At 43.8% G+C, this 14520-nt stretch overlaps 1 protein-coding gene across 3 annotated transcripts in view; it reads left to right on the top strand.

The window, feature by feature from the left end:
* LOC102462718 (voltage-gated potassium channel KCNC1-like) overlaps positions 1-8713 on the top strand; it is a 35124-nt gene extending 26411 nt beyond the window's left edge. The window contains exons 1-4 of one of the 3 annotated variants that reach the window (XM_075940834.1): positions 115-419; positions 509-551; positions 3453-3996; positions 5800-8713. In XM_075940834.1, the coding sequence (XP_075796949.1) occupies positions 3505-3996; positions 5800-6603 (1296 nt within the window). In that variant the 5' untranslated portion in view covers positions 115-419; positions 509-551; positions 3453-3504 and the 3' untranslated portion in view covers positions 6604-8713. Of the gene's footprint in view, positions 1-114; positions 552-3452; positions 3997-5799 lie in introns of those variants that run through there. The other 2 variants (XR_012906889.1, XM_075940835.1) reach the window with 2 other exon arrangements.
* Positions 8714-14520: the final 5807 nt, after the last annotated feature.

The raw sequence follows: 14520 nt of genomic DNA, 5'->3' as shown, positions 1-14520 counted from the left end.
TGCTCAGGAACTAAAATAAGATTAAAAATTTACAGGTGCAAAAGTCTATTCCCAGTGAAGCTAAAAATTAATGAAAAGCTCTTTAAGTGAAAGGAGAGTGGCAGCTCTTTTTAAATTTAACTTGAGTAAGGAAAAGTCAGGAAAGGAACAAGTTTTCCCTGCATTTCTGTTGCTCAACTTTTTAGTTGTAAATTGGGCCCAGGAAGTTAGAGTGTTACATATTTTCAAAATACCACTGTTCTTTGAGGCTGCAAGAAGCACAGCGGGTGGCAGAAAGAAGAGTAATGTGTCCAGGAGAACATCTGGCTTGGCAGTTGTTGACATGCTTGACTATTATTCCTTCGAGGATAAAAGGCGATTACTGATAGGATAGACTCAGGAGAGATGGGCGGGAGATTAACATCTTTTCTATTCTACTGGTTGGTTTTGTTTGCTAGCATCCATGAGCCTAAGCTTGGAGCCCAGCCACTGAATATCCTGTTTTCACTGAACTTGTCTCTTCCTCTAGGCTTCTTCTCCTCCGGTCACAAAGCTACCGCAATAACTCCAAGGTAAGGATCCGAAATGCAGTTTCACTGATTTCTCAGTTGGGATTTGTATTGTTGCGGGAGAGGCGTTTAGCACCCTCAGCAGATGAAGAAGAATTTGGCAAAGGCAGTTAAAAAACAGGTTTTTTTACAGGGGTATTTGCTTATGAAAGGATGGAGAATGCTCTTGCAAAGGTACAGTAACAGGTTTTCTGAACTCTGAGAAGGTAAATTAGCTTCACTTGCTGTGTCATGCCTAGCCTCACTTTAGTATTTCAGTTTGTGCTGTAAGCATGAAGCAGAGTGTGTATCTATATACTATGCGAGCCTGATCCTGCTCCCATTGAAATCAATGAGAGTTTTGCCATTGACTTCACTGGAAGGTGGATCAGGCCCTTGGCATGTCGAGGGCAGACACTGTGGCAGCCAAACAGCAATTCATATATGCTTCTACTGAACTTGTGAACCAGCCCCAGCCTCAGCCTCTTCCCAAACCTTCTGGTGAAAGGGCACTATGGGTGGGCGGGGTGGGAAAGCCTAGTCACATACTGTGATGGTGCCCAAATTCTTTATCTCTGGACTGTATGTTCAAGTCCTGATAACCAGCAGGTCACAAGGGGAAAGAAGTGGAGCTTCCATTCCTTGGTACCACGGAAGAGAACTGGTGCTTCTCTGCCCAAGTGCTTTCCACAAAGACAGAAGAAGGTGAAAATTGGACCATACTCTAGCAAAGTATAGACAGGAACGAATGGCTGGAGAGCAAGTATGTGAGTAGGAGGAAAGAGAGGACAGGTGTATAACAGCTGGTAGTGATACAAGTCAGAATGGAGAGGTATATCTCAGAACTACTATAGAAAGGAGTCCAGGATATCCCTGTTCACAATATCCCTAGGTCCTTTCCAAAACTCCTAGTTCTCTGCCTTTGCCACACATTACAGATTGAACCTCTCTAGTCTGCCACCCTTGGGACCTGACCAGTTCCAACCCAGAGAATTTTCCAGACCACAGGAGGTCAATATTGTCTAGCAGCATTACCAACACCTCCACTGCTTACTGGGCTCTTAGAGGACAATTGGGGTAAGTTAGAGCTCAGTAATAGCACAGAACACAGAGCCAGGACTGTGGGAAACAAACTTTATGGGACTGTGGGAAACTTGGCCACATCCATGAAAAGTCCAGATAACTAAAATCATTCCAGATGATAGATGTTTCTGGACCAGAGAGTTCTGGACTAGAGAGGTTCAACCTGTAGTGCAGAAGACTGAAGACAGTCCATGACATTTCTCGTGTAATAGTGTTACTAGTACTACTAGTAATAGCTCCCACACATTTAGGCTTAACATGCTTTAAGCTTTGGAGAATAGAGCTAATACTGGGTAATTAGTAACTGTACATGAATCTTTCTGCTCAGTGGCAGTCCTAGGCAACAGGCTCTGTGATTGCCAGGGAGGCATCACATTCAGCCCCAAGACACAGGAACGCCTCATGTTGCTCATGAACTGCTCTGAGCTGACCCAGACATTGTGTGGATAGACTCCAGGAGGAAGCGGATGGGAGATGGTTATGTCCAACTTGAGTCAGAGCGGAGGAATAAAGTAGCAAAGTGGAACCTCAAAGAACATTTATGTCCCCCTCCCAGCCAGTATGGTCCAGTTGACAGCCATGCAGTCACATCATCTCACTTGTGACTCTGCATTAACAGGAGTGTTGTGAGCAAGACACAAGAAGTCTTTCTTCGGCTCAACTCTGTGCCAATTAGGCCTCAGTTGGAGTATTGTGTCCAGTTCTGGGCACCACATTTCAAGAAAGATGTGGAAAAATTGGAGACGGTCCAGAGAAGAGCAACAAAAATGATTAAAGGCCTAGAAAACATGACTCATGAGGGAAGGCTGAACGAATTGGGCTTTAGTTTAGAAAAGAGAAGACAGAGGGGACATAATAGCAGTTTTCAAGTATCTGAAAGGGTGTTACATGGAAGAGGGAGAAAAATTGTTCTCCTTGGCCTCTGATGATAGGTCAAGAAGCAATGGGCTTAAATTGCAGCAAGGGAGGTTTAGGTTGGACTTTCGGAAAAACTTCCTAGCTGTCAGGATGGTTAACACTGGAATGAATAGCCTAGAGAGGATGTGAAATCTCCATCACTGGTCATATTTAAGATCAGGTTGGATAAACATCTATCAGGGATGATCTAGATGGTGCTTGATCCTGTCATGAGGGCAAGGGACTGGACTTGATGACCTCCTGAGGCCCCTTTAAGTTCTAGTATTCTATGATTCTCCAAAAATTAAGGAGAGGAGAAAAAAAATCTCCTACACACAGCAAGATAGTTTATATTAAAAAAAAAAGCCACTTAAAACTCTGGGATGAAGACAGTGGTTGACTGCTCTGTTCCTCTGGCACACAGTAAGTTAGTACATGGGTATTTCTTGTCCTTATGTGAGGCAGAGTTTTCTGAACTCCCTCAGGAACTAAGGCCCATCAGAAACCTCACCAACTTGTGCTTGAGTACAAGGTATTTCCTTTGACCTTGCCCCCTCTAACAAATACATGGCAACATGTATATTTAAAAATTAATTCCATTACATTGAAAAAACCTCTACAAGAACAAGACGCTCCAATATGTACCCTTCTCTCCAGGGATGGGATGAGAGAACAAACACGAGAGACATTAGTCATGTTGCTTAATGTTCTATTGGAAGGCGTTCAAATGAGTGATGAGCACAGAAGAGCTTATACTGAATAGAATAGGTCAGTGAGGGGAGGAGTCAGGCACTTTCTCTAGCAAATTCAAGTGCTAAGGGAAGTTACAAAATGAGCTTTAGCAAAGTGGTGCTACAGGCCATGGAAAACTGCCCTGCTTCAGGTTTGCAGCATTAAGGGGCTTATTCTTTTAATTTGCATTCTTATCCTGTCTCCCTCTTATAGCCTTGTTGGAGAAGCTAACTAGAACGTGAACCCACCACTTGACATCTGTAGGATGGATGGCTCAAAAGAGAAGATCATCCTGAATGTTGGAGGCATCAGACATGAGACATACTGCAGCACCCTTCGGACCTTCCCAGGGACCAAGCTGTGCAGGCTCACAGAGCCCCAAGCCAGCACCATCTACGATTATAACCCTGTCACCAAAGAATTCTTCTTTGACAGGAGTGCTCAACTCTTTGGCTATGTATTGAGCTATTACAGGACCAAACACCTTCATTGTCCTGCAGACACCTGCAGGTCAATCTTAGAGGAAGAGCTGGCTTTCTGGGAGTTAAGTGATGCACAGCTGGCACCCTGCTGTTGGCTGAAGCTGTCCAACAAAGACAGCCAGCCTGAGGAATTTAATGTTTGGGATGAGAATGAACATGCGGATGACCAGTGCCTCATAGTCCAAATGGAAAGAAGGGATTTCAGCTGGAGGGCCAGATGGCAACCAAAGATATGGTCGATCTTTGAAAAGCCCTTTTCCTCTTTAAGTGCCAAGGTAATGCTCCCAGTGGAGATCTAGATAGTTTTTTCAGTGTGAACGTGAATCTACTGGGATTACTGGAATTTAAACCTAGGAGGAAAAGCTTGGGAACTTGCCACTCTAGTGCACAAGTTCAGAGCCCTGCTTACCTCACATTCAGTACTTGATTAATTAAAGAAGTCATCCCACAATAGCAACCTGATCCATCAGTCTTTTCTGTAGGTCAGTGGTCCCCAACACGATGCACACAGGCACCATGGCACCTGCTGGGGCATTTATGTGCTCCTGCCTAGTGACCAGGGCTGACCCAAGACATTCTTGCACCCTGGGCGCGTGGTGCATGCGTGGCCCCGCCCCCAGGTGCCCGGCAGCTCCAAAAGATTGGGGACAACTGCTGTAGGTGTTTCAGCTTGTTCTGTTTGGGGTGGGTCATGCTGCTGGTTGTTACACAGAACAGTTTGCCCTGGTATTCCAGGACAATTTGTGAATCCTAGAGGCTTCATGAGTTTTGGCACTAATGTTTATTCATCTGAGAAGTCATACTAGAAATGAGTAATTAACTATGAATTAATATTATACCATTTTATTAATGCTACCTGGGAGATAAAACCTGACTAGGTGATTCAGATGACACCTTCCCCATTCAACCTGATGTGAAGTGACCCAATTGAAGTGATCATTTCATTTAAAAAAAAAATCTCTATAGGCTCTAAATTATTCCTCCAAAGCATTTGGCAAATATTTTTGAAAATCAGGATCACTTCAGGAAAGGTTCTCTAACCAAAACCAGGCTAAATATACAATTAATATAGGGTCTGATTCGGACTTCACTCCAGTTTTACAGCTGACTCCATTGACTTCATGCCTGATTTACACTAGTGTAAATCTTCTTTGTTAAGGAAAGCTTGACCAGCTTTAGACCTACTATCTAGCAATTATTAAATGATACAAGGCAATTTGGAAGCCTGTGGAGTCAGCTAAGAGTCTGTTAGCTGGAGTGGCTCAAATTCAAACATTCTTTACCTTTGCTCTCTGCCAAATCACCTGTTCTGATTTTTAGAAAAGCAGAAAGCATTAGCTCAACCATTAACAAGTTAATGGTTGAGCTGAGCTAATGCTAAACACTTATGCCAGGGCCTTAACACAACCCATGTGATTTCTGCTTGTACTGTCAGGGAAGAAGAGTGTTAACTTCAGCTCATTTTATTTTCTGTAACTAAAATGCTTTTGTGTCTCACTGCTAGTGCATGTCAGCTCTGTGCATTTTCTACTGTGCTGTGTATAGTTAAATAGTTTATTGTATTTCCTCTCATTCACACACTCCCTACCATTTCTCCTCCTCAATATTCTCATTCCCTATAAAAAGTGTGGGTCACCTCTAGTACTTCTCATAAGACAATCTGCACCTGGGACAGGAACTGTAGGTCTGGAGAAGGCAGAAGACATTTTCCAGTGACTAGGACAGTTGAGTCACTTGAGCCAGCTGATGCTAGGGCAACCTAAGTGAAACTGTGTTGCTCCAGCTGTTAAATGTCTTTCCTCCCCTACAAGTCCAGATGCTAATAGTTCACATTATTTTCCTTTACCCAGATCCTCATCTTGGCCTTGGACAGGTAAGAATGGAAAGGGGGGGGGGGGGGAAGAAAAGAGAAGGAGAAGAGACCTTCAGTCTGTGAATCAATTCCTAGAAGGAAATTGGGAGCAGTTAGTCTAGGAGAAGGTAACATTTGATGCTTTAGCTGCAAAGGAAAGCTTTGTAGTTATGCGATACCCTCACACTGACCTGACGGTATGTTTCGCCTTTATCCCCCTCTGCAGTGCCTGGCCGTTGTTTCTCTGCTGTTCATCATTGGAATAGTCATCATATTCTGTGAGGAGACTAAGGCACAGTATGAGTACTTTGCTGTTAACTTCACCATTTTCGGCCATTCCGATGTGATCCAAAGCACCCATGAGTCTTATTACCAGCAGGAACCTTACCTGCTCCACTTGGAGGTATTCTGTGTCCTCTGGTTCACTTTTGAGTTTTCCATGCGATTTTTCTTCTGTCCAGACAAAAAAAAATTCCTCAGAAACCCTCTGAATGTGGCAGATTTCCTCTCCCTCTTCCCAGTGTACATCGAACTCTTCACAGCTGGGCAGATCCAGAAAATGCCAAACTTAGCGCTTTGGCTGGGTTTTGTCCGTGTGGTCTACCTCTTCAAACTCCTGAAGATATTCAAGCTAATAGAGACACCTCTGATCTTGAGAGTCTTGTCCTACACACTCAAGTCCATCATCCGAGAGATTTGCATCCTGCTGATGATCCTGGCCTTTGAAACCCTCTTCTTTGGGTCTCTCTTTTTCTATGGAGAGTTGTTGGGTGTTCATCCTTCTTACCGGGGGGATTTGCACTTCACAGACATCATCATCTGCTTCTGGTGGGCTCTGATCACACTAACCACTGTGGGCTATGGTGACATCATCCCTCTCACCACTTTTGGACAGGTGATGGCAGCATTTGCTGCCATATTTGGCATGTTAACGATTATCATTCCAATCCCCATTTTTCTGGTGAAATTTAAAGGCTATTATGCCACGGCCATAACTAAACAGAAGCTGAAAATGAGCAAAAAGCAATAATGCCATTGACTTCAGAGCATTGCTCTCCTGGGAGCACTTCAAAATTAATTCTAGTGAGATTTGTTTCCATCACTTGGTGAGTAAAAGTGCACTCCTGTGAAAAGCCCATGCCACATTCATTATGACTGCCCTATTGATGTATTTCTAATTAATCGTAGGTACCCATATTGGAGTTGTCGTTTTCTATTTCAGTGGCCAATGCTCGTTATGGCTTATATCTAACATCAGCATACTGACATTCGGCATGAGCCAATTAACACTGGAATCTCACCTGTCAGAAAAAGATGAGAAAATTCATTTTGGATTGTTCCATCAACACACAAGACTTTCCCCGCCAGCAGAAAAAACCCCCAATGCTGTTCACTGCACAAAGCCATGGTAAGCGATTCCCAGCAAACGCAGGGCCAAAGGACTCCCCGGAAATATAGATCAGGAAGCTGCCACGTGCTGACTGATCTCAACTCTAGTGATGCCAATTTAAAGTGAGGCTTAACAGGAAAGTGTCTGAGGTACACAGCCTTGCACTAGCCTTCTGCACATTCTCTAGGCCTGATAATTAGCTGGTATAAATCAGTGACATTCCACTGACTTCAAAGGAAATGCACTTATCTACACAGTCTTAGGTCTGTATCCATGTGAGGCACAAACACCTCATTTTCCATAGTTCCCCTCTTTATGGAGAGAAACATGTAGCTAAGATCTAAGGATCAGATCTTGTCCCTATTGTTTGCTCCCAGAGGAAGGTCTTCCCCATGTGAGGTCTCACCTTGTATGGAAGGGGGAAAGTCAGCTATCTCCACCCACTGGACCTCACCGAGAGGCTTTTATTGAATCTTGATATTGGGGAGGGACTGAAGACTGGGTGAACAGCATTCCAGCCTGCATTTAAGCTTCTGCAGGCTGGAAGAAGACACACACAGGGATCAGTGTTCCTCCTAAGCAGCACAGCTTCACAGACGATTAATCAACCACACCTCTGATTAAGCAGTCAGAATCAGGGCTCCATGCATGGAGATGACTAAATGGGCAGGGCTGATTAGTCACCTGTAAAGCTGTGCGGGCATGCAGTTTAGAGGGAAAGCTGCTAGGGATACACATAATCTTCCCATCAGCCCTGATACCAGCAGTGGGGAACCTTCCACCCTTAAGAATGAGCCTGTGATTACTGAAACTGGAGGAATTCCTTATAGTACTTTTTTTTTTTTAAGTACTTTTTTTTTTTTTTTACTAGAGTCCATTGGCACAGGATCGGTGTATGGCAAGGCAGATGGCAGGGAATCCAGAAAATTGGATGCTGATACCCTGCCAAAAGGGATCTGTGTATCAGTATGTCCTATGGAACATCTTTTCCCTAAGCCTAACCCCACCCCACATAACCATGAGTTTCTTCCTTCATTAAAATATGAGAAGACAGGGCAGCATTTCTTATGGCCAGTTTGTTCCAGACAAAGGATGATGTTCATTTTTTCTGACTTCCCTGCACATAGAGGCCAGTGTGAACTAGAGAATGGATCTAAAGTCTCTAGTCCTTGTAGTCAATATTTTAGTGATATCTTTTTCCTTGTAAAATTCACTTGGCCTGATTCTGAATGCCAAACACCACAATGCCAATCTGGAGTAAACTCTCTGAAGAGAGGCAGTGACACCAGTGGCAGAAGAAAGACAAAAAACAAAAAAAACAAAAACAAAAAAACAACCACCCACACAACACACACAGTGTGTGATCAGAATCAGGCCCAGTAAATGCACACTGAATGCACCACCAACTAAGGGAGCCATCCTATGGCAAATTCCCTTGAATTGCATGGAGGCTGTATTCCTAGTAGAAAGAGGTTATCGAAATTGCAAAAACAACCTGTTCTAATCTACTGGGAGGCTGGGTTTTTATGCAAAGTCCTCTGCTTGGATAAAATCCCAGCCACGCTGAAGTCAAGGGGAAGTGTCTATTGACTTCAATAAGATCAGGATTTCACTTCCATGTTAAATAGATCACCACATGTTCAACATGTCATGATTATGTAACCAGAAAAACTCTGCTTTTAATAAAAACTAAACAGCTCTATTCCTTCAATAAAGAAACTATTAAGTAAAAAAAAAAAAAAAAAAAAAATTAAACAAGTGGTCCTGTAGCACCTTAAAGACTAACAAAAAAGACCACTCATTTTTACAGTTTTTTTTAAGTTACAGACTAACATGGCTACCCTGAGTATTAAAGAAAATGTAATGAACATTATATCTGACTATAGCTATGGTTAAACTAGAAAGATAAAACTTACACTTTTGTAATCATTATATGCCATCTATTCCTATTTTTTTATTGTAATATCCAATACTGTATGCTTCTGTTGAGATAAAGAAATAAGGTCAGATGCTGTGGCTATTTCAGCAAAGATGGGCAAGTGTGATTTGCTTAGTGGAAAATATATTTTTATACTATTACATCTATGGACTTAATCCTATTAAATTCATAAACTCATTTAATGCATAAACTGTGCCTTTATGCAAGTGTCTGTTACTATATGTCCATCAGCTAGATTATGTTGCAGAGGACATGAGTTTAAACCCTGCTTTAATTTTATTACAACTTGTATTTGTTTTTTGCATTAATAGTTACATAGGAATTAATTATCTCAAAAGAAAAAAGAATGCCTCAAAATATTTTGCATATTTTTTAAAAAAGACCCAGGTGAGAAACAATAGCTCAGGCACATGACACTTAAGATTCTCCTTTGTATCCTAATCTGCTTGACATGGGAAGAGAAAAGCTATCAGGGCAATATTACATCCATCTGAACCTCTGCAAGTGGCTGGTGTTATTTAGAGTAGCCTTGGATGGTCTCTGTCCTTTTAAGTGCCTGGGACCAGTCATCCCTTTTTGATTATCAGAACCATCTGGATAAGCCTTGGGTGAACCCTATAAAGGGCTCAGAGAGCTGGGTTGGTGAGGTCAGTAGGAGGAGATGGTTTCTAGAGCTGAAGCAGCAGGGGATGGTTTCTTTCAGCACCGAAAAAAGAAAAGGAGAAAAGCCTCTAGGAGCTTGTGTCTATGGGGAGGCAGAGGAAGAGTTTTGTTTTGATGTTTTAAATTTAAGACTACAACTGTGCTCTAAAGGAAGGATCTGAAGAAGCTGGGAGTGCTCCAGAGACTTTCATGGGCTGAGGGCCAGACCAGCTGCCTACATGGGGGATATTATACCACTGGTATTTAGTGGTTATGGGGCCAGATGTAAGCGAATGGCCCTGCTACTGTGAGCAGCTTTCCTGGCTTATACATTACTCAGGGGACGTTGGTTAGCAAAAGAATCCAAGTCCTTGCTTGGCCTGACCTTAAGGTCTCTCCTCTCTCTTGGCTGAGTCCTTGTATCTTGACAAGGCTGGGTGCAGGATTCTTAGGAGGCTTCCCCTCCCCCATCTTGTTATGGTCACTTATAGCAGGGGGTAGGCTGCCCCTTCTCTGGGATACTTTCTTTGCACCAGATGCTTCCCTAACCACTGATCATTACATTTAGTTCCAAGCCAATACAGTTTAATACACCACTGTAAGAGGGGAAATGGAAAAAAGTTAAAGGAAATAAGTAACTCTTGTGGGCTCAGGGACACTACAAACAGCAGTGTCTGGGACATAAGGAAAGTTCAGTCTGCTCCTTGCATATCCCAGGCCCTAGTGGAGCTGCAGGGATATCAGAGGTCAGTGAGCATGCACCCTCAGGTTCTAGGTGACAGCATCTGCCCTTCCCTCCGAGTCCACTCTGCAAAACCTCTTGTCTGGTGACATTTCTCTGCACTGGGCCCTTGCTCCTCAGGGTCTCTGCAGCTACTCACCATGTTGGGCTCCTGTGTTACTTTTGGCTCAGTGGACATCTGCTCTGGGCCCACAGCTCCCCTCTGCAGCTCAGCCCTGGCTGTCCATCGGCACAGCTGGTTTGTTCTGCTCTGGCTCATCCTGCTGCTGCTCTGTCTCCAACTCACATGCAGGATGAGATCCAGGGCTCCTGACCCCCTCATTGGCTTGCCTGCCCTGTCAATCAGGTTGTCCTGGAGCACTGGCCTCTTGCCCACTGGTACTAAGGACTGTCTGTCTGCAGATCTTGGTTTCTTATCAGCCCTTCCTCTTTCCTTTGATAGTGGGAGAGGCCAACCATAAAGTCCCACTACCTTCTGGTAAGAGCCTAGTGGCCTCCTTAAACTAGGGGACCTCAACCAGGGATACTCATGCCACTGGGATACACAGTAGCATACCCTCTATTTTTTTCCATCCATGTGCAGGATACATTTTGTTACATACTCAGGTATGTGCAGATATGCACTGCCAGAAGAAGCACATGCTTCTAGCTGTGAGCACTGTACTAATCAGCTGGGTGACATTTGAATCGCTCCTGGGTGGCACTCATCTTACAGAGAACACTGGTACACTGAGGTCTTCCGTGGGTAAATCAGCTCATCTAGATATTTACCTCATTTCACAGGCTATGTAAAAAGCACTAGGGAAGTCAGAACAAACTAAAGTTTCATACAGATGGCATAGGCACACCCCATCCCTAAGGTGAGGGTATCCAGGTGTGCAGACACCACCTGGCCAGCTGCAGGGGCACCAGCAGTCTTTTAGTCTGTAAAGGACAATCGCTGGCCTAGGGCAGTGGTCCCCAACCTTTTGGGGCTGCCGGGTGCCGGGGGGCGGGGCCACCCACGTGCTGGGCGCCCGGGGGCGGGGCCACAAATGCCCTGGCGGGCGCCATGGCGTCCACGGGCACCGTGTTGGGGACCACAGGTCTAGGGTAGTTTAGCTTAATGGTTAAAGTCAATAATGTTGCCCTTATCTCAGGGCAGTACAGCCTGACAGCCAGAGTCAATAAGGGCAGAGGTGGTAGCCCCAGTAGAGGACCCAAACCCATTCTGCTCTACTGGGTCCTGGCCCAGGGCCCTGTGAGTGGCAGAGCATTCTACCACTCACTCAGTAGGGACTCTGACCAAAACATGCCAAGCTTACCTGGGTGGGAGATACCACTCCAACACCCTCCCTGGGTCACTTCCTACCAGTGCTGGTGAGGCAACATCCCACGTGGTCCCTGGTTTTTCTGGTTCCCCAGCAGATGTTTTTCCTTGGGGCTCCTCTGATGCTGATAACTCATAGCAGTCTCTGGTCCTTACTGTCTGGGTCACAGCTGGTGCAGCTCTGACACTGCAGCTGGAGGTTTTTCTCCTTCAGTAGCCAGCCTGGACTGAGCTGCGCTCCTGATTTTTATACTGCCCCAGCATTTGGAGCATGCCCAGTTTGGGTAAATGGGCAGGACTTCCCCTGTCCACAGGGTTTTAACCCCATCTGCTTCAGCGTGGAATATGCACACCCCATCACACAGACCATGACTTGTTTATACTGTTCTATATATTGAACACTGAAATGTAGGTACAAAATATTATTTATTTTTATAAGCATATGGTAAAAAATGAGAACATGAGCAATTTTTCAGTAATAGTGTGCTGTGACATGCTTATTTTTGTCTGTCTGAGGTTGTAAGCAAGTAATTTTTAAGTGAGGTGAAACTTGGGGGTACACAGGATGAATCAGACTCTTCAGAGGGCTACAGTAGGCTGGAAATGTTGAGAGCCACTGCCTTATACAGAAGAGGATCAGCATAATGTAGTGCTGACAAATGTGGCAGGTAGTAGACATAGCAGCTGGCTTTACTTTGTGCCACCTGAGCTTAATGGGGCCATATTACGTCCATTTTAGGAGTTTAACACAAACTTGTGTATCTTTCACAACTGTTCTTTATTGTACACCACTGTTACACTCGGACCCCACTTCTAAACATAAGGGATGATCCACAATCTCTTGCAGTATTCCTCCCTCACGACTCGAAATATGCTCACCTCTCCATCCTCTGTCAAATCATGATCTTCTTATCGATACCCTTCCCACTTCTTTGTTTTTTCCCCTTAGTTGCTGTACAGAGAATGGAAGATTTTTATGATTGATATTACTGGCTATTAAGGCTTTGTCCAGCTGGGGGTGATCTCATACCACATATGACTGATCTCGGTCAGCATTACTTGGAAATCAGAGCTAGGCCTAAAAACTCTCCCAGTCACATGCTTCCATTTAGAGCCAAATTTATCTCAGTCCCGCATAGTCTGGTATCTGTTCCCTTTTGTCACTGTGAGTATGTCTATACTTGCACTCTCTTTCGAGAGAGGGATGCAAATGAAGACATTCGAAATTGCAAATGAAGCACCGAATATTTAAATCCCAGCTTCATTTGCATATTTGCGTTATGGTGCTATTTCAAAATAACAGACGCTGTTAAGACGCAGTTATTTTAAGAGAAAACCCTTCTCTCGAAATAACCCTTATTCCTCATACAATGAGGTTTGCCAGTTATTTCAAGAGAAGGGTTTTTTCTCGAAATAACCGCATCTTAACAGTGTCTGTTATTTTGAAATAGCGCCATAACACAAATATGCAAATGAAGCGCAGGATATTTAAATCCCTCTTTCATTTGCAATTTCGAATGTCTTCATTTGCATTCCTCTCTCAAAAGAGGGTGCAAGTGTAGACATACCCTGTTTTACAATAGAAACATAATTACAAAAATGGAGCCTCATAGAAAATGTTAACATGTTAAAGAAGTTGAACCTGCATTTTTGTTAAACTTCCTGTGTTACACTCGCATATTTTAGGGATATGTCACACCACTGAGCTCAGCAAACTGAGAGATGAGGACAGAAGTGACAATACTGAGTTGGTGTAAATTGATAACTTGATTGAAATCACTGGTGCTTCACCAATAGATGATAGCTGAGAATAAGGCTCTATGTGCATTAAAAGAGATTCAGAACCCGCACATGCAGTTGAATTTCAGATGGCTAAATTAGGTGTAGTCTACATTATTACGGGCCACAGAGCTAAGTTACACCACTTCACCTGCGTGAATAACATAACTGAAGTTAATGTACTTAGATCTACTTACCACAGTGTCTTCCCGTCCACTCCTCCCACACTTCTCATTTGGGTGAAGTACCAGAGTTGACAGGAGAGCACTTGGCAGATGACTTATTGCATCTAGACAGATGAGATAAATCAACCCCCACTGGATCGATTTCTGCCCATTGATCCAGCGTGTAGTGTAGACGTGCCCTTAGATCACTATTGATGGTCTTTACAGAAGTGGTACATGGGGACTATTTCTCTCTATGGACAGTTGCCAAGCTTCATTTAGATTTCAATTATTCATTCATGATCTCTGTAATGTAGGTTGCAAACTCTTTGGGGGAAAGAACCTCATTTCCGTATACGTCTAAAGTGCCATGCATACCAACAACACAGTATAAGCCAAATAATCTCATTAATAATATAAAATGGAGAGACTCCTGTCAGTAAATGACATAATCCTTTCAGAGAAAAATCAAGCAGCCACGTTAAGATGCTGAAGACAAATGATTAACTCTGCTAAATAGGAGCTTTGTATAAAAAGTCTTATTAGAAAATATTGGGGTGGGGAGAATCTTTCTGTATATTAATGTATGTTCTGGAAAATGTACTTCCAACCCAAGTTTGCTCCCATGAACAGATCAAAAGTGACTACAGGGCTCTAGGAGGATGGATGAGGGAGTTTGGGGAGCCAGTGGTGGCCTATCCTTACGATCCAAGGCAGGAGCCCAGGCAGAAACAGATGCATCCTGGAGGGGAATACTTGGCTGTGAATCAGGTGTCATCACCAGCAGGGTTTTGACATCCTTGACCATGGGATTCTGTTCCAGGAAGAAGGACTGCTAACAGAGATGGGGGCCACCTATCGAGGAAGGGGAAGCATATTTGGATACAGACTGACTAACCTAATGAGAAGGACTTTAATCTACATTTGACAGGGCTAGGTGACACATGGACACATGGTGACACAGGCAAGTGAAAAACAGGGA

This window comes from Pelodiscus sinensis, chromosome 13, assembly GCF_049634645.1.
Source record: "Pelodiscus sinensis isolate JC-2024 chromosome 13, ASM4963464v1, whole genome shotgun sequence".
Taxonomy (NCBI): domain Eukaryota; kingdom Metazoa; phylum Chordata; order Testudines; family Trionychidae; genus Pelodiscus; species Pelodiscus sinensis.
The sequence above is the reverse complement of the archived record's forward strand: the minus strand, read 5'-3'. Positions and strand labels throughout refer to the sequence as shown.